Source organism: Festucalex cinctus, chromosome 21, assembly GCF_051991245.1.
Source record: "Festucalex cinctus isolate MCC-2025b chromosome 21, RoL_Fcin_1.0, whole genome shotgun sequence".
Taxonomy (NCBI): domain Eukaryota; kingdom Metazoa; phylum Chordata; class Actinopteri; order Syngnathiformes; family Syngnathidae; genus Festucalex; species Festucalex cinctus.
Window position 1 is genome coordinate 19,013,002 of NC_135431.1, and position 20,931 is coordinate 19,033,932.

Genomic DNA, 20,931 nt, shown 5'->3' on the forward strand with positions numbered 1-20,931 from the left:
ACAAAAGCTCGAACATCGGCAGCCATGGTCGACCACCAGAAGCGCTGCTGGATCAGGGAGAGTGTCCGGTGGATCCCAGGGTGGCAAGCGATTCTTGAAGTGTGCCCCCAGAGGAGCACGGGATTCCTGGCGGCAGGTGGAACGAACAGTCTCCCTGGAGGACATTCATCTGGAACTGTTGTTTGCCAAGTGCCTCCTGAACTTTCTTCTCCACCCGCCACCGCATCGCCCTGACCACACACTCAGGGGAGAGGATCGTGCTTGCGTCCTTATCTTCCTCTCCAGAGGCGAACTGCCGGGAGAGGGCGTCAGGTTTCGGGAACCGGGGCGGTAGGTGAGTTTGAAGTTGAAGCGTCCGAGGAAGAGAGCCCAACGGTAGTTCAATCATTTGGCAGAGCGAAGATAGGACAAGTTCTTGTGGTCCGTCCAAACGATGAAGGGATGTGCTGCACCCTCCAGCCAATGCCGCCACTCTTGAAGTGCTCAGACCACTGCCAGGAGTTCGCGGTTGCCCACATCATAGTTGTGCTCCGCCGGGGAAAGCCAACGGGAGAAGTAAGCACAGGGATGTAGTTTTTGGTCCGCAGGCAGGCACTGAGAGAGGACGGCCCCCACTCCTGAATCAGACACATCCACCTCTACCACGAACTGCTGCTCGGGATCTGGATGGGCGAGAACAGGGGCATTTACAAAGAGTTCTTTCAGCCGGTTAAAAGCACATTGAGCATCAGTAGACCACACGAAGCGAAGTTTGTTCGAGGTCAATCGCGTGAGAGGAGCCGCTATGCTACTATAGTTACGGATGAATCTTCTATAGAAATTAGCGAACCCAAGGAAACGTAGCTGCTTCCGATTGGCAGGCACAGGCCACTCTTTGAACGCTTCGATTTTGGTGGGGTCGGCCCTGAGTCGCCCCTTTTCTATCACATAGCCCAGGAACTTAACAGTGGAAACATGGAATTCGCATTTCTCAGCTTTAACATACAACTTGTTTTCTAGTAACCTCCCAAGGACGTCTCTTACGTGACCCACATGCTCCTCATGTGATCGAGAAAAGATGAGAATATCGTCTAGGTATGCAAAAACATTCTTATCTAGCAGATCTCCAAGTACATCATTCACAAATGACTGGAATGTTGCTTGAGCGTTTGTGAGCCCAAAGGGCATGACCAAGTACTCAAAATGTCCCAAATGTGTATTGAAGGCAGTTTTCCATTCGTCGCGTCACGTATCCTCACCAGGTGGTAGGCGTTTTGGAGGTCCAATTTGGTAAACACCATTGCATTGTGGAGGGGGCTGAATGCAGCGTCCAGGAGCGGCAGTGGGTTCTTGTTCTTAACTGTGATGGTGTTTATGCCAGTGTAGTCAATGCAAGGGCGCAGAGTTTTGATCTTTTCCACAAAGAAAAACCCTGCGCCTAATGGAGATAAGGACGGTCTTATAAGTCCTGCAGCTAGTGATTCGGTGATGTATTTTTCAATTGCTTCCCTTTCGGGTTTGGTCAGGTTGTATAGTCTGTGTGTTGGGAGTGGAGCCCCAGGGAGCAATTCTATACCACAGTCATCGGGTTTATGGGGGGGAAGGGAGCACGCCAAGTCTTTACTGAAAACCGCCTCTAAATCGTGGTATTCTCTGGGGACGTTACTTAGGTCGATATCTTTTGAGGAGTGGGAGGAGCTAGGGCCCCTGGCGGGTAAGGCTGACTTTAGACAGTGGGCATGGCAATAGTTGCTCCAGTTCCGTATAGTACTAGATAATAGAGTCAGATTAATGGGTGTAGTTCTGTGTGTAACCCTTTCTAGAAGCCTTCTGTCGACTACAAGAACCTTCTTGGGAGAGGTCAGTGGAGTCAGGGAGAGATTGTGGTTTTTAAACGTAGTCAATGTCTATGAAATTGTCACCGGCTCCTGAGTCTATCAGCACCTGGACAGGTAATGAGCAAAGTGACGTGTGAATCATACCTGGTACATGTATTTGGGAGGAAGAGGGGGATATTCGGCTCACCAGTGCCTCCCTTCCTACTGGTGAGCCCCGGCTTTTGGCAACTCTGGGCAGCTTGCCAGGAAGTGGCCCCCCTGCTGCAGTACAGGCACAATCGGTTCCTCATACGTCACTGTCGTTCAACAGGGGTGTCGAGCCCTGCCCAACTCCATGGGCTCTTCGTGAGATGTCGTGCTGGATAGGAGTTCGGGAGCGGTGACAGATGAGGCGGTGCAGTTCCCCATGACGGTTGAGCTGGATGGTGAGAAGGTCGGCGAGCGATGAGCCAGGTCCATCTTCTTCACCCGCCGTCTCTCCCTGAGCCGATTGTCTATCCGAGTAGCTAATTTAATCAGGTCATTCAGTGTGTTACATTCGTCCCGTACAGCCAACTCATCTTTTATCTCCCCAGCGAGCCCCTTTTGAAAAATTGTTTGTAGCTCAGAGTCTCCCCACCCGCTACTGGCTGCCAGAATCTGGAAAGATAACGCGTATTGAGAGACAGATTGGCTAGCTTGACGTAAATCCAGCAACTGGCCAACCGCTTCCTTGCCTCGCACCGGGTGATCAAAAATGCGTTTCATTTCTCCGGTAAACTGTTAATAATCGTTTAGCACTGCCGATCCTTTTTCAGTGATTGCCAAGGCCCAAGCGGCCGCTTGTCCTGATAAAAGACTCATAATGAAGGCGATTTTTGACTGGGCAGTAGCATAAGCACCGGGTTGCTGGTAAACACTGGTTGCTGCTAAACACTAATCTACATTGGAGCAAAAACTGAGCACATGTGCCTAAGTCTCCAGAATACCTAGCAGGAATCGGAATAAATGGCTCTCTGGGAGAAAACGGCTGGGAGGCTGAAGAGGCTGCCGCCGATGGAGGGGGCGAGGAACCAGAGGAGCTGGATGACGGCAGTTGGTGACTCATGGCTGCCATCTGCTCGTTCAGCCGGTCCACGCTGGTGGAGAGTTGCTGTAGGTGGTCCATCACTCGTTGCAGGGTTGATTGGTGTTGTCCAACAAATGCTCCTTGTGCTGAAAGAGCACTCTTTAAGCGCTCTGACTCTGCTGGGTCCATTATGGCCGGAAGATTCTGTTATGGTGCCGTGAGGCAAAGCAAGGCCAGGACCCAGGATGCAGAGAGAGAGACAAAGTCCAATTTATTGTTCACAAAAGTATCAACAGAAAATCACCTTGCTCAGGGAAAAGCTCTAGAAAACAAAACAGCAACAAAAAACACCTTGTTCAGGGACGAGAAAACACTAAAGCGCAAAGTAGCAACATAAAACACCTTTTTCAGGGAAACACTAGGGACCAAAGTAGCAACAGAAAGCGTCACCTTACTAGACTGGTGCGAGACTGGTAGAAAGGGAAACGAAAACCACTACAAGCCGGAGAACGGGAACAGTGTGGCAGGAGGAGACAACCAAACGTAGCAGGTATGGCTAGGGAATCTTCCGGCAGAGAACCAAAGGAGGGGCTGGTTAAATAAGCGATTGGCTCATCAGGCTGATGAGCCCCAGATGTGGGAGCAGGCCTCTGCCTGCGTTGTTGGCACCGCCTCCTGCCACACTCTGGAACTGCAGTGAGAGAGAAAACAGAACCATGACAACTCAGGCCTTATTTGATGATTGCTCTCAACTAAATACAAAATGTTTGTTTTGTTTCTTCTCATTTCATTTTTGCTGTAGGATCAGAAGGACCGAACCTATTCCACAGTAAGGGCCAAATCCACAACAGCAACTGTGAACAATCTGAAGCCCAGCACAGCCTATATTTTCCAGATAAGAGCCTTCACACAGACAGGATATGGAACTTTTGGCCCCAGATTAGAGATAACGACAAAGGAAGAGCCAACTGGTAAGGTCAACCATTGCACCCTTTATTACTGTTGTGTGCATAATATGTCATCAAATATGTGCTTTCAGATTTTCCACTCATGCTCAACCTTATCATCACCAATAACCGTAGTTATAGCCTTGGGAAATTATTTGATTTCAACCAGAGCAATAACAAATTGCTAGAATTTTTGCTGATATAATGTCACTGTGGAAAAGGTGATGCAAAATGAAAAACTGTTGTGATGTGAGCATGATTCTAATTTAATTTAATCACTCACCTAAGAATGAGAGCCACTGCATGTTGTTCATTTCATTGAGAAATGCGGGATTTGGCTGCCATCAATCAATCAATCAATTCAATTTATTTCACTCTTTAAAGTAAAAGAAATGAAAGGGGACAGAAAGAAGTAAAACATGTCTTGCTAACAAGAATTAAAAAAAGAAGATCAACGTGTACAGTGGTACCTCGACCTATGAAATTAATTGGTTCTGGAAAAAAGTTCTTAAGTAGTAAATTTTGCAAGTAGAGACGCATTTTCCATGTAAATGCCCTAATCCGTTCCAAGCCTCCCACAATTCAGACATAAATGTTTTATAAAGCATAAAAATGCATCAAAACATGTAACAAATACATGTTACAATAAGGTTATTGCACAATAAATGAGAGTTGTGCATAATGTAAAAAACAAAGAATAGAGTAAAGAATAAAAATGATGGTCATGTAACTTTTTAACTTCTGTCCTCTTTGTTTTTTGCCCTCTTTGATTCATGTTCTCTCAGTGTTTTTGCATGGTGTTTTGTAAAGAACTGATCCAATGATGTTCGGTTTTTTTTACAATCTTGTTTATTTTTATTTATTTATTTATTTATTTATTTATTTATTTATTTATTTATTTCTATTTATCGCTCACTCACTCACGCTTACATCATCTCCCGAAGGCAAGTGACGGTTCCACTCCCCCACCTGGAGCCCTTGTTTTTTTGGGTTTTTTTTTAACAATCCTTCGAAAATGTCCAAGGCAAACATCATCATAGTGAGCGATCGCCCGAATGGTGAACACTTTATCTGGGCGATTCTTTTCAATAAATTCCAAAACTTGATGGAAACTTCAGGTATGACGGCGAGGCATCTTTTTCCCAAAACAAAAAGGCCCGTCTCTTCGCATTTAAAAACTTACTGTGCAACTTAGCTGTCATCAATCACCAATTGTTTGAATTTTTGCACAAATCCGTCAGCCGTTAGTTAATACATTTACGTAAAACTATCTAAACACCTCATGGCCGGAGGGGCGAATGACGAGGACGCTACATAGACACATTCTATTCTGTATCTATGGTCACATACGGTACAGGTCCCTCTTAGCCAATGAGATGCCAGGAAGATGCCAGTAATAGCCAATGGCAGAGCAGCTGTAAGTATGTTGCGTTCAGGAAACTCTGGGAGCTGCGAGTAGCAGCCCATAATGTATTCGCACGGCGTGAGTACTTGTTTTTAACGAGTGATGCAACGGGCCAGCTCATCTTTGAGCCATGAGCCCTGATCCATACTATGTATCAAGCGCCACGGTTTGGGTCGTCCATCCGCGGAATGCGCTTCGGAGGCGAGCTTCAAAATAAAAGCCTTCCAAGTCATACACTGACGTCGATCCAATTCCCTTGTTACTTGTATCTTTGAAATTGACCCACGCAGCGCGTGGCATCTTCAGACTCAAGGAGGCTAAGCTTGACTAGTCCTCAAGTGACTGTCAACTTCCAACATAAACACCACGCCACCTCAAAATTATCATTTAATTGCCAATTAAAGACGCTAAAAAAGTTCATTAGTATGTCATACGCACAAGTCTCCGGCGTTAGCAACTAGCCACAAATTTAATTTAATTTAATTGAATGCCTTTATTGTCATTGTACAATATACAATGAAATTTGCAGCGCTGCTCCGTTTGGTGCAAGGTAAAAATAACAAAATAAGTACTAGAGCTGCGAGCAGCTATCAAGGGCCCTCGCAGCCCGGGCCACATTGGGGTACTTGCACGTTGGGGTACTTGCACGTTGGGGTACTTGCACATTGGGGTACTGGCACGTTGGGGTACTGGCATATTGGAAGCAGAATTTCTTTGAAAATGGCATAATAAACCTTTACATGTGGAATATTTTTTTGCCAGTGTGTGTGTCAAGCTCAACGGGTTTTGGTGATTAAGACCTGCAAAAATCAGCGTCCTTTTTTATTTTTATGCAATGAGTTGCCCCGATTGGTATTTTTTGTAAAACTATATATATACACATCATCGCTCGTTGTACTCATTGCACAATGTTGCTTTTATTGTCCAAAGGGGCAATCAAAAATAAATAAAACTAAATGAAAAAGTACATACGTTTGGATCGGTCTGATGCCAGTGAACAATTTGATTGGTGGAAACTAAAAGAATATTCATAAATTACTTACTTATCACACTTACAATGAGTTTACAATTTTTGTAAAAATACCGTAAGTGGGGTATTTTTTTTCATCCCTCAAGGGCTAGGTGGCGCTGCATATATAACTGAATGTTGTCATAGAGATACCTTCAGGCCTTGACTATAAACATACATGTCAAGTTTGGGATTTTTTGGAGGATGTACCAGAGAGTTATTAAGCATATAGTTTTTCATTGCGAAACGTGTTTACAATTTTTGTAAAAATACCATAAGTGGGGTATTTTTTTGTTATGCCTCAAGGGCTAGGTGGCGCTGCATATATAACTGTATATTGTCATAGAGATACCTTCAGGCCTTGACTATAAACATAGATGTCAAGTTTGGGATTTTTTGGAGCATGTACCGGGCAGTTATTAAGCATATCGTTTTTCATTTCCAAACACAAAATTTATAGAGTCGCATTGTTATGACAACTTCATAATATCAAATTTTTCACCGGGCCCACAGTTTGGTGAGTTTTCGTAAATGTTTAGGTCCTCAAAAATGCGATCGTTTACGGAGAATAATAATAATAATAATAATAATAATAATAATAATAATAATAATAATAATAATAATAATAATAATAATTCAAACAAAAAACAATAGGGACCTCGCAGCGGTCGCTGCTCGGGCCCTAATAAGTATGTATCTTGCACATTGAGAAAAGTATTGCACATTTACATTGCGTAAGTGTCGTGGCATGTTGATTGATTTGATTTGATTTATTTGTTCATTTTTCCTTTCGGACAGCATTGTGACAATCCAACATTTCATCATACAATTGTGACATATAATAGCCGAAAAGAAAAAGGGCTGGCAGGAAGAAGCATAAAGCTTGTAAATTCCCGCCCCCATACTAAACTAGGACGCATAAAATCAAGCAGTAATAATAAAAATCAGCAGAGATGATAAAATTTCACTCAGTTCATCAAGTCCATGAAGTTAGTTATCCAGTTGATTACATTCGGAGACTTTTGATTCAGGCAAATGGATTATTGAGAGTTCAAGCAGTTCATCTTCACCAGTGATTTGATCGCATGTAGTTCATGACAGAAGATTCATTCCAATAGTTTGTTGATCACTTGTTGATTAGCACCATGTGGATTATCACAGTCCAGCAGCTTTAGATAACTGGGCATAGTGAAAACCATGTGTCCGACACCTCCTTCAGTCAGATCCGTCTTCATCACGATTTTGGTTCATCGCGACTTTTTTCTCCAGTTCAAGCAACCTTGTGGCCATGTCTCTCCTCATTCCGTTCATGGCAAGGTTGAGTGCTGCAAGGTCCTTTTTCACCAGAGAAGTGTCATCACAGGCCTTAGTTCGGCCGGCTTGCACGCCAGTGATGGCTCTCAGGGTGGCCTCAGCCATTCCCTCTGCATTCTTCTGGCGATCAGACATGTTTCGTAGCGTACAAAACAGCCAGTGGAATCCAATCCCAAGCAGCATCAGCATAACCACCAGCACAGCCAGCAGGTACAAATCTTCGACATCCTCCAAATCCAGAACTGTCAGACACAATGGTCTCCACTTAGCCCAGGAATCTTCAGCATATCCAGACATGTGAGTTCCGCTTGGACATGAATGCTCAGTAGGTTCCGGTCTCATCGTAGAAAAGATTTTGTCAAACGCACTTAGAGACCAGCTAATTAGATCCATACTGGTTTGTTGAAAGTTTTTGGAGCAGAGTGTCCTTTTCTCAGCACTCAGCACAGATGCTGTTTTCAAATAATTCAAGATTGAATGTCCCTGCACTACAACAACATAGTCAGACGTATTTACATTTCAGTGTTAAAGCTCCCTCCTTGTTTTTAACACAAGAGTTATTGCTTTCCCACATAAAAGTTGAACAAAAGACAGGTTAAACATTTTCTTCATTGTAACTAATTAATACCAATTCTTTATATTTTTTCTTAAATCCAACTAGTGTCTGTGTTCCAGTTAGTCCCAAATCTAATGAATTCCATAATTTTACACCCGTACAGGAGATCGAAAATGACTTCAGTGTAGTTCTAACACATCTCTGAACAAACACAAGTTTCTCTCTCAAATCATATTTCGATTCCTTTGCCTGGAAGCATGTTTGCAAGTTATAAGGGAGACAGAGTGTCTGGCCGCCTTATACATTGTCTGAATAGTTCTATAGTTTATTAGATCATATAATTTCAATAGTTTAGCTTCAATAAACAATTTGTGTGTGTGTGCATTATATGGAGCACTATGGATAATTCTTACTGCTCTTTTCTGTAATACCATCAACGGCTGCAATCGACTTTTATAAGTGTTTCCCCTAATTTCAACACAATAAGTCAAATAAGGCAAAATCAATGCATTATAGATTATTTGGAGTGCCTTTTGACTCAATATTTTTTGGGTTCTGTAGAGGATGGATATACTTCTTGCCAGTTTTTTTTTTTAACTGTGTTATGTGAGGAATCCATGTAAGCATCTCGTCAATAATTATTCCCAACACATTGTGTTGGCTTACCCGTTCAATATTTACATTAGAAATTTGTATGCTGATGTTGCCCTTGGTATGATTCAAAATGCATGTTGTGAAAGTGTCATTGTGTATCGCACATCGGGTAAGGTTAAGTATACACAGTACAAAAATTGGATGATCACAGGAATACAGCAGCAGTGATCACAGGATTATAGAGAACATTTTGGGTATCACAGCTTTGAAAACACATACGAGAGGAGAGGAGGACAAAGGAAATAATGTGAAAATTTTTGTATTCATAACTAGTGATGGGGACCCTTCCTTGAAAGATTTAACAATTGAATATTTGCACAAAAAAATAAATTAATGAAAGAAATATTTGAACAATAGACTAAACATAAATTGAATTATTTAAGAAATGGAAGTTGTTGTCAATTAATTGACATATTTACATTGAATAAAAGAGCAGAAAAAGAAATGATTGCGGTTGGTTAGGAACCCTTGTTCTAAAAATATGCATTTATTTCATACTCTAAAAATTAAATTAACAATTTAAGTAATGCAAATGTTCTTTGTGTGCTCATTAAATTATGAGATATAAATATATATTTTTTTATATTGAACAGTGAAAAAACATTTTATCACTCCAGTATTTTGGGCTAATTAACATTATATGACCTGACTGTCAACTCCTGAATAAAGTGTTAGGGTAGGGGTGTGGTGGATGGACCCAGAGGCGGAAAAACCAGGCAGGGAGAAGGATGACAGTATCTAGAGTAACTTTGACGGGCTGAAACGTGGGTAGATTTGGCGTGACGAACGGGGGCAGAACTGGCATCTCGAACGGGGGCAGATGAGGTATGACGAACGGGGGCAGATGAGGCATGATGAACATGGACTGACTTAGCGTGGACAGATGCGGAGACTTGGCGTGGACAGATGCGGAGACTTGGAGTGGACAGATGCGGAGACCTGGCGTGGACAGATGCGGAGACTTGGCGTGGACAGATGCGGAGACTTGGCATGGACAGATGCGGAGAATTGGCGTGGACAGATGCTGATACTTGGCGTGGCGAGATGCTGATACTTGGCGCGGCGAGATGCTGATACTTGGCGTGGCGAGGATGACGTGGAAGACTTGGCGTGGATGACTCGAAAGATTTGGCGTGGATGACTCGAAAGACTTGGCGTGGACTCGAAAGACTAACATATAACGTATAACATCTAACGTGCAACGTGCAACGTGCAACGAATAACATTCAACATTCAACATGCAATGCTCCCACCACCACGTGAGACAAACACCATTTCCTTATATCAACACCAATGACACTAACAGGACACACCTGGGAGACACAGCAGGCAGGGAGAACCAATCAGCATCACACACGGGGAAGGGAAGACACAAGCAGGTGGACAAGGTTAATGATAACGAGACTGGGGAAAAACACACAAGAACACCAGACAACCAACACTCACCAAAATATAACAAAAACCCAACCCCAACCAAACTGAAACGTGACATAAAGTAGACTCAAATTCAATTTTGTGGTGACGCAGCTTGACCTGCTTGACTCTTTTTTTTCCACTTTAACTTGGGCCTTGCTTGAAACTTGAAGGCTACGACTTGAGACCTGCTTGCGACTTGCACATATGTGACTTACCCGCACCTGTGGTGGGTAGGTCTACACAGGTTTATTATACCTTTTGTCCTCCAAGGGAAGAGCATTTAATTTTTCACTATATACCCCTGGAAGATATACATACAAAGATATATTTATGGTTAATTAACAATACAATAAAAGAAATAATAATAATTTTGTTTTGGGCATGTCACACCGGGTGGAGGCCCTGGAGCTAGCCCAGGACACGCTGGAGAGACTATTAGTGTTTTTCCACTGCAGCCCAGCACCGCACCGTGCGAAGCCACATGGTGTTAGCGAACATTTCCATTACAGCTGACCGTGTCGGAAGTGGACCGTACCGAGCTGCTCGCGGCCCTCTCGCCTACCCGGGCTAGAGCGAGCCCAGGACATGACGTAAAACACCACGGCAATTGATTGGGCGGTCGGTCCTGTGATGTCATCAATGCGCATACCAGCCGCGTCCTTTTTGACAAATGTTCGTCGTCTTCTTCGCCCCCACTGCGATCAGCGTGTATCGCCTCGAGGGCTTTCCGACGATAAAATATCATCCTTTTCTTCGCGGCCGCGATCTTCCTTCCGTTGCGAGCTCTGAAGAAGCGCCACAAATATCAGAACGAGGATCCGATACCGGGCAGCGTCGTCCTCCGTGGCTTCTGTGTTGTGTACAAATTCAGAAGGCTGGGTCCTCCAAAGGGTGAATTTGTCGTCTGCATGACGTCACTCCCAGCGCGACTCGACAGCACGCACGGACTTTACACATGAATGGATTGTCAATGCTGCTTATTGGTAACGTATTGACTGACAGTCCATTCATGTGTAAGTCCGTGTGTGCTGTCGAGTCGCGGCGGGAGTGACGTCATGAAGCCAACAAATACGCCCTTCGTAGGACTCGGCCTTGTGAAAATGGACACAGGCGGTGTTCTGGTTATGTGTTATTTCCCGCGCTCGACTATTGTGTTGCAGCATCACTTCCGCCCAGCGTCCCAGATGTACATTGGAGGTGGAAACGCAGTGCGTGCATGGGTTGAGCTGGTTGGCCCACCAGCGAGCCAACCAGCACGGTGCTGGGCTGCAGTGGAAATACGCTATATGACTCCTGACTGAGCTGGACGAAGTGGATGGGGAGAGGAAAGTCTTGGGCTTCTCTGCTCAGGATGCTGCCTGGTTGATGGATTGAAATATGTACCGGTAGTCATTGTGCAAGCAAGAGAAAACACAAGGATAAGTTGTGAGCACCTCTGGCTGTGTGTCAAGACATGAGGGAGTCATGAATTGATGGTGTGTAATGTTGCAGCAGAGGTACCTATAAGTAGTATGTACTTTTTTTTATATATATATAAATTAAATCATTTTGTGGGTCCCAGAGAGTCTGGAGTACCATCCATCCATCCATTTTGATCAGCTTATCTACGATTAGGTCACTGGGCAGCATCCTCAACCAAGGAAGCCCAGATTTCCTCCTCCTGAGCCATTTCATTTAAGGTCTTCTGGTGGGATACTGAAACATTCCCAGTCCAGCCAGAAGTCATATCTCTGGGTCTTCTCCTGGGCCTCGTGCCCAAAACACCTCACCAGGGAGTAATCCAGGAGGCATGCTAGCCAGTCGCCACGGGAACCTCATCTGTCTCCTCTCTTTGTGAAGGAGCGGCTCTATTCTTAGCCACTCCCAGAGGACTGAGGTTCTGACACTATCTCTAAGCGAACGCCTCGAAAACCTGCGGAAAAAAAAACACATTCAACAAGCTGCTTGTATTTGTGATGTTGTTTTGGCCGTGACTCGCAACTCATGACCATAGATAATGGTAGCAGTGTAACTTAACCAGTGCAGTGTTCCCATGCTATTCGTAGACAATAGAGACCAATAGAGACCTGCCGTGAATTAAAAATTGCAAAACATTGTTGCACAATCTAAAAAGGGTCATCATTACTTATCAATGCCATAAAATGACAGCAAAACATCTGGCCTGAGCACAAAAACAGCAAATAGGTAAGTTTTTAAGCTAATAAGATCAGGTTACCATGTGTACAGGAACTGGACACCAGAGGCGGGTAGAGTAGCCAAAAATTGTACTCAAGTAAGAGTAGCGTTACTTCAAAATAATATTACTCAAGTAGAAGTAAAAAGTAGTCATTAAAAAATTTACTCAAGTAGAAGTAAAAAAGTATTCGCTGAAAAGAATACTCAAGTACTGAGTGACTGCTTGAACATTGTCTGATTTATGTTTTTAAAAGCAATGTAATAAGACAGACAAAAACATTCATTTTGTTGGGGTGAACCCTCTGTTGACAAAAAATATCAGGCTATGAGTTTACAGGCGAGTAAGCCATTGAAATCACACATTCAGTTCAAATTGCAAAGTTAAATTAACTATATTAGAGTAGGATTTCTGATGATTAATGTTATTAAATATGAGTGTACACTGAAAATATTGCGGTCCCTAAATTTCTGTTAATACCCATCCAGCATAACAATTAGAAATGTACTTTTTAGCCTAAATCTTTTATGTTTACATATTAAGGGTGTAAATCTCTCCAATCAAGACGATTCGATACGCATCTTGATACATGGGGTGCGATCCGATACAAGGACGATTCGATTTTAAAATCCTTTTTTTTTTTTTTTTTTTTTTTTTTTTTTTTTTTTTTTTGAAGAGGTCAGAATTGTTCATTCGGTAGTCTTACCGATTCAACGTCTTGTCATCATTGCTCTTTTTTTTTTTTTTTTTTTTTTTTTTTTTGGGTGTGTATGTGTGCGTGCGTTTGCGTGCGTGCGTTTGCGTGCGTGCGTGCGTTTGCGTGTGTGCGTTTGCGTGCGTTTGCGTGCGTGCGTGTGCGTGCGTGCAAATACGTATAAATTTATACTCATTCATTCACCTAAAACCTTATAAATATCCCATTACCCTTCGCCTTAACCAGGTACTTCAGAATCTTGCCAGAGTCGTGAGATTTAAATGGTCAGGAGACCAGAGAAAAGGTCAGAAAAAAAAGAAATAAAGAGAAAAGAAAGGTAAATCAAAGTGACATCCAGCACCGACCAAACACTTCCTGCCTTCCCCATGATTACAAAATCAAAGTCTTACGCCAACCCCGGAAGCCTCTAAATTCCAGCAAATTTAGCGAGATCTCAAGAGCCCAAAGGAAAAACTAAAGAGAGGAAGGAGGGAAGGATCGATAAGGCAGAGTGAGATCAATAGAAGCCAGTACATCCAATCCATCAAAGTGAAGTCCAGCACCAACAAGACCCCTCCTGCGTGGTTACAAAACCAGAGTCTTATGCCAACCCCAGAAACCTCATACTTCTAATAAATTAAGATCTCAAGTGACCAGAGGAAAAACTAAAGAGAGGAAGGAGGGAAGGATAGATAAAGAAAAGTGAGAACCACAGACACCAGCACCAACTGATTCAAGGGGCTGTGGGAGGGAGAGGGTACTTCTGTTGAGTTTCAGTAGATGCTGGTGCGACGGATCTGGCATGCATAAGGACCACCACCGAAGAAAGAAGCCGTCAACCGCGGTCCAGCAAAGCGAGCACCCCCCCCCCCCCCCGATTTTAAAATTAAACGATTCGGTTCGGTTCGATTCAGTAGGATTACTATTCGATTTGGTGTAGCGGTGCAATGATTATTTGAAAACTCAACAATTAGTTAATTGTCAAATTAATTTACAAATATTTTTTTACTCCATGAAAGGTTTGAATATCTTAATTTAAAATTATCAAAATTTTGTAACTTTCACATTTCACATGCATCTGCCTAATAAAAGTAAGTTGTAACTACTAATTAATATCTTTTTCAAAGTGCCACCTTACTACATGTAAACTAATTAACTTAAAACAATTACAATTAGATAGATAGATAGATAGATAGATAGATAGATAGATAGATAAAATTATAATATTATGATGAAGTCCTTTATTTTCTGTAATGCAATTAAATAAGCAAAAATGCCATACATTCTAGATTAATTACAAATCAACTGAAATATTGCAAGCCTTTTATTGTTTTAATGTTGCTGATTATGACATTTTTTTACTTGGTCTGAGAAAATATTCTAATATTTTGAGATAGGATATCTGAGTTTTCTTACGCTGTAAGCCATAATCAGCAACATTAAAACAATATAAGTCTTGCAATATTTCAGTTTATTTGTAATGAATCCAGAATGTATGGCATTTTTGCTTATTTAATTGCATTACAGAAAATAAAGGACTTTATCACAATATTATAATTCTGAGACAGTCCTATAGATAGATAGATAGATAGATAGATAGATAGATAGATAGTTTATTAATCCACACAAGCACCAAATCTGCATTTAGCGCTTCTCCCACACGTACTTTATACTTATTTGGACAAACAAGAAAATACTACTTACTTCAGCATGGCCTATGTTATTTTTTACGTCCGTGCTGTATCAGCATACAAATCAATTTCTGACCGTGCTCTTTCTTTTTTAAGCTTTGAGCCAAGACAGCATGGTAGCATTTCATTTCATCCTCTTAACTCAAGGGTTATTGTTGTCATATACACACGCTAGCATCGGTTACCATGTTTACAGCGAGGGAATTGAAAGACGCACAGTCCACTTCCCACGTCAGCACAGATATATATATATATATATATATATATATATTGCTGGAGTATTAGTGCGCTTGCTGATTTGATGAGCACATGGACATCCATGTTTTATGGAAGTCGGCGGATGAGCGGCGCTCGCCAACAGCTTTTAGGGACGCTAATGTTTTTATCATGTCCCAACTCCTGAAAGCCCTCATTCTCCACAACGCAGTATGGCTTAAGGTTTAACAATAAATCGGGTTAAGGTCATTATTACCTTTTATCTGGTCGAGTTGTGGGCGTACTAATTGGAAGAAGTCCTGTTTGTCTGTCCGTTGGTTTGAGCACCGCTGTTCCATGCCAGCTTGTCAGTACATCTGCCGTACTCGCAGTTGACAGTCTCTGTACATGACGTTGTTCATATAAAATTAACATCGCATACTTCCATACTTTAGACCAGGGGTCGGGAACCTTTTTGGCTGAGAGAGCCATGAACACCACATATTTTTAAATGTAATTCCCTGAGAGCCATACAATATGTTTAAAACTAAAAGTACAAGTAATGTGTGCATTTTATGTAATTTCAACACTTTTAAAGTACAATAAGTCTCTGAATTATTTTTAATAACATTGTTATGCTGTTGCTAATCAATGCTGAGTATTTCTTACCATTAATGCGACCTCTGGTGCTGCATGGTTTTGCTGATGGCTTTGTAGTCTGGTTGATACTTGGTGAGGTTAAGCTTCATGCAGGCGTTGAGACTTCCATCCGTTAAACGTGATCGTAGGTTGGTCTTAATGTTCTTTAGATGTGAGAAAGACTGCTCACATGTATACGTAGAGCCAAACATTGTCAGTACAGCAATACTCACACGCTGCAGTGTGTGGTATGTGACGGGAAGCGCGTTCCAAGTTTTGACAATCAGCTGGTCTGCGGGTTGAAATTTTTTCATTTCTGCTCGCCGACTCTATTGCTGTCGTACGATACTCCTCGTCTTTCTTTCTTCTCAAAAGGGTTTCTAAAATTAGCTGACAACGTTACGCGAATAAAACGAGGGAAGTTTACTTCCCGATCTCACGCACATGCGCACATCGGCCACTATTTTAGACAGCAAAGGCCGAATTTGTCAGCTGCATGACGTCACTTCCGGCACGGACTTACATATGAATGGATTGTCAGTGTTGCGTGTTTGTAGTGCATTGACTGAAACCTCATTCATGTGTAAGTCTGTCGATGAGACAACCGATGTTGAGTCGCACCGGGAGGGACGTCAATGCAGCCGACGAATTCGACAAAAGGAGTCTAACGAAAACATTTTTTTTTTTAATAATTAAGGATTTGTCTGCGAGCCAGATGCAGCCGTCAAAAGAGCCACATCTGGCTCGCGAGCCATAGGTTCCCTACCCCTGCTTTAGACATTAAACTTGCCGGAGCACTTTGTGACTCTTATTCGCGTCTTCAACACTTTCCTCCCAAAACCGACTGCGACAAGTCTCGCGTGACTTTTTTTTTCACCCACACACAAACACGTTTCCCGGGCGAAGTCTCGCGTGACTTAGAGTCGAGGAAATGCAGTTTCAACAGCTGGATTGTGAATAATATTGTCATTCATCCAGGAGGACATTTCATTCTTAAGGCACTGAATCAAGTGCATGCAAACTTGCACACTGTTGTGTATCATTCCCACCATAGCAGAACCACAAATTCTCCTTGGCAACCTCGTATGTGGTTAATAGGAGTAACGTAAACCCTTTCAAACTAGACAACATCTGCTTGTTTTCAGCCAGCAGCTGAGCTCACTAGCCAATGTGCAGATATGGAAGAGGGCTCTCATAACCAACCGTACAGTCATGAGGGCGGCGGGCAAGCTGAAGCCACCACTGTCAAAAAGATTGCCAGTGCCCTAAAGTTCATGCCCACCTCCCCAAACTCTGTTTGCTTCTGATTGGTTTGCCAGTGACAGGAAAAAATTGTAGAATTTACAAGAAATAATGTGGGGAAGGGGGGTGTACTCAAGGGTCTGTATTTATCAATAGATATTTTTTCATTTACACTGTATTTCAAACTTCCCTAGGGTCATACCGTACCAAAGCGGATAGCTTATGTAATGTTTTTTTAGTTAGTTAATTTTTTAATTATACAGTTTGGCAGCTGTGGTTTTATTAGACTACTTTAGTTTATTGACTTTGCATAATGTCTGGTTGGCCCTAAGGTTTAGTTTCTTGGGCCCTTAGTTTAAGACCAAAGTTCACTTGCAAAGTCTAGTATGTTTAAAAGAAATCTGATCCTTTTGGCCGGGCGGCACGGTGGTCGAGTGGTTAGCACGTCCGCCTCCAAGTTCTGAGAACTCCGGTTCGAGTCCAGGCTCCGGCCTTCCTGGGTGGAGTTTGCATGTTCTCCTCGTGCCTGCGTGGGTCTTCTCCGGGTACTCCAGTCTCCTCCCACATTCCAAAGACATGCGTGGCAGGTTAATTGGGCGCTCCGAATTGTCCCTAGGTGTGCTTGTGAGTGTGGATGGTTGTTAGTCTCTGTGTGCCCTGTGATTGGCTGGCAACCAGTCCAGGGTGTACCGTGCTTACTGCCCAAAGACAGCTGAGATAGACTCCAGCACCCCAAGCGACACTTGTGAGGAATAAGCAGTCAAGAAAATGGATTACAATAGTGCTTGCTTCAAGTAATTTAGTAATATCTACGAATGTTAAGAATCCCTCAAGCTGTATGTATGATGTTTAATTATAGCTTTTTTTTTAATTCATTCTTTTACGAGTAATTTTGGAAGGCTGCTCTGTATTTCCGTTTCCTGTTCCACGTACACCGCTCGTCATTCATCTCATTTCAGCCTTAAATTTATGGAGTCAGAATCATGCCAAAACCCAGTGAACACAAAAAACGTGATCTACGTACACAAAACCTGATCTACGAACACAAAACTTGATCTACGTGCACAAAACATGATCTACGTACACAAAACCTGATCTACGTACACAAAACGTGTGCTCTACGTACACAAAACCTGATCTACCTATGCAAAACGTGTGATCTACCTACACAAAACGTTATCTACGTACACAAAATGTGATCTACGTACACAAAGAAGCATATCTTCAATTATAACAACAACAACAAATCTTTCAAGTGCAAAAAAAGTGTCCATATGTCATGTAGCGATAATTGGGTTGTCTTTTAGACGAATTAATAATCTGGACGTTACAGAGGTAAATTGTATTTACCTCGATAACCTCTAGGGGCACTACGTTGGCTTTGCTTTGGGTTAACAGGAGCAAACAACGACCAAAATCCTTTCTTCATCAGTCATTTATAATCTAAAGTCGCCACACACGATATTCAGTGGTTCGTTGTACTAACAAAAGAAAAATAATCCACTCGGAAACACAGATGACTTAGGCGGAATAGAGTTAATAAAACATGCATTTATTCACGATTGCTACACTACAGAATCAAAACACTGCCTATATAACTATTCTACCGTCAGAAGAAAAGAAATAAAATAGCTAATGAAAATAAGGAAGGAATGCGAATGAATAAGGAAACAGGAAAAGAGAAATTTGACCTGCCAGATCTGTGATATGTTTCAAACGTAAGTTGCACACAGGGGTACGCCGAGTTGGGGAAACAAACGCACACTTACGAGAATGGGTTTGCGTCGAACGAGCAGAAACGGGCGGTCTTGTGAAAAAGGGGGAAAAATAGTCAATGTTCGTTCCAAAAGGCAAGAAAATCAAAAAGGGGCTATTCCACAGGTGAGCAAGGGAGCCGCTCGGGGGCTGACGTAGTTGCGCGGCTCGTCCCTTGATTGACTCTGCGAGGTTGATTCTCCGGCGAGGTTGGTTCTGCCGGACAGCTGTCCGACTCCAGGTGTTGGAGCTCGGTCCGCTACGTGCCGGCGTACGGGGAAGGCCAGCCGTTGGAGGTGAGCTGGCACCGCGGCGGGGCGCCACCGAATAGCAGGTGAAGTGCGGGGCGGCTTAGGTGCACAACCTTGAGTCCGGCGGTACGTTGCACGTGTACCCCGGGGCCGCGGAGCTCGCTGCTGGCGAGCAATCACCGATGGTGAAGAAAAAAAAAAAAAGGGGAAAACAAGAAAAAAGGGAGTAAAAGGGTCTCTTTGAGGTCAGCGTTGCAGTTTGCACCTGCTTTGGCGTGGCATGGAGTCTGCTCTCGTGGCAACGGTTGCTGCCAGGAACAAAAGGGGCCACGTGTTTGGCAAGTTTCTTGGAACAAAGAGTTGGAGCAGGCTGGGAAACTTGCAGGTTGGCCTGAGGATGGTCAGTAGAAGAAGCGGGAGAGAGAGCGATCGGGAAGAGGCATCGGAAGAGGATGTTGGAAGAGGGGGTCCCCTCGTCTTTTTAAAGTCTATGGGCAGGGCTTCAGTAGGTGGTGGAAAACCCTTCTGTTCGCTCACGCAGACTTTAAAAAAAAAGCTAATTATTAAAGGGATTAATAATTTGGCATTAAATTTGGTCAGTCTGGCAAATCAGTTTTCCCACACAACCCGTTTAGCATACATCGTAATTAATGCATCATAAACTAATTTGTGAGGTCGTTCATGAGCCTAATCTGACTGAACTGAAAGATATTGATTACCTTTCATTCCTTATGGAGTACAAATTAAATAGGACGTTCATACACACAAAGACATAACATGAATCATTTGTAGTTCAGTTATCTGTCAAGAATTATCATGGTATAAATGTGTAAAATGCGGTTACTTGTATGAATTGTCACTCAGGATAGTTCCAAGTTTCACCACTTGACGGTGCTGTTGCTCCAACTAGACGTTCCAGGAGTGCCCCCTGGAGGGGCGCGAAGCCAGAATATCCTTTGTGATTGATAAGAGGTCATGAACATTCCTTTGATCAGTCGTTTGTATATTCCAAGTCATTGAAGGTGTTTTCCCGGGCTCCGGGAAGTCGGGCTTGAATACACTCCTTCGGCAGACGCATAAATTCCTTTGTCACCTGGTCAGCGGCTTCAAAAGAGCTTTGTTGGTGGTTGAGTGACCACCTCCAGAGCTAACCAAGCTTAGATCCTCTCTGGGCTGTGGAATGTTTATGCAACTGCAGAGAGTTTGCTTTAGAAGAAGCAAACCAAAAAAAAAAAATTAGAGGGTGGACTGGGCCATAGGCCATAGTTGTTACAGTCATGTGACCAGCAGTAGACTAATCACAGCTTTGGCCAAACTCTCTCTCAATACGGCGCCCCCTGCTGTAAAGTTTACTGGCTTTGCGCGTGTGGATCTTGGGTTTTTGACACGTAAAACTGCTCGGCAGAATATCGCAGCCAAAAGTCACATGAGTTTTATCCATAATTGTAGAATTGCTTTTTACGTACACAAAACATTTTTTTGCACATGAAAGATCTTTGTTGTTGTTGTAATTGAAGATATGCTTCTTTGTGTACGTAGATTAGGTTTTGTGTATGTAGATCATGTTTTGTGTAGGTAGATCACGCGTTTTGTGTACGTAGATCACGTTTTGTGCATGTAGATCAGGTTTTGTGTACGTAGGTCACGTTTTGTGTACATAGGTCACGTTTTGTGCACGTAGATCAGGTTTTGTGTACATAGGTCACGTTTTGTGTACATAGATCACATTTTTTGTGTTACGGCGTTTTGACGTGATTCTAACTCCACATAAGTTCCTGACTAAAAAATGGCCACAAGACCGGCAGCCGATACCAGTATCGATAACCGTCGCGAGTACCAATACATTGAAATATGGCCTGGTATCTCCCGGATGCTGAAAATATATAGGAGCTACACACACACACATACAATGTCGATGGCGGCAGTTGGCAGGAGACATTGCTTCTTTTGCTGTATATCGTCAATATAAGTTTGTGAACATGCTCAACATTTATTTTGCAACAAAAAAAAAAAAAGACTACTTGCGTCCAAAAAAACTGTTTACGAACATCTTTGCGGCTGACGACAATCAGCATTCACTGCCTTTGCAAACACTTGCAAGCCTTTGGGGGATTGCTGTGTTTGT

The 20,931-nt window shown here is 42.9% G+C and overlaps 1 protein-coding gene across 11 annotated transcripts in view; it reads left to right on the top strand.

Moving 5' to 3' along the window:
* epha7 (eph receptor A7) overlaps nucleotides 1–20,931 on the top strand; it is a 142,783-nt gene that overhangs the window by 71,539 nt on the left and 50,313 nt on the right. For 10 of the 11 annotated variants that reach the window (XR_013281120.1, XR_013281119.1, XR_013281121.1 and 7 more), the window contains exon 7: nucleotides 3,668–3,836. Coding sequence is in view for 8 of the 11 variants with exons in the window: in XM_077510065.1 (XP_077366191.1) it covers nucleotides 3,668–3,836 (169 nt within the window). In the remaining 3 variants the exon portion in view is untranslated. The remainder of the gene's footprint in view (nucleotides 1–3,667; nucleotides 3,837–20,931) is intronic. The other variant, XM_077510069.1, reaches the window with a different exon arrangement.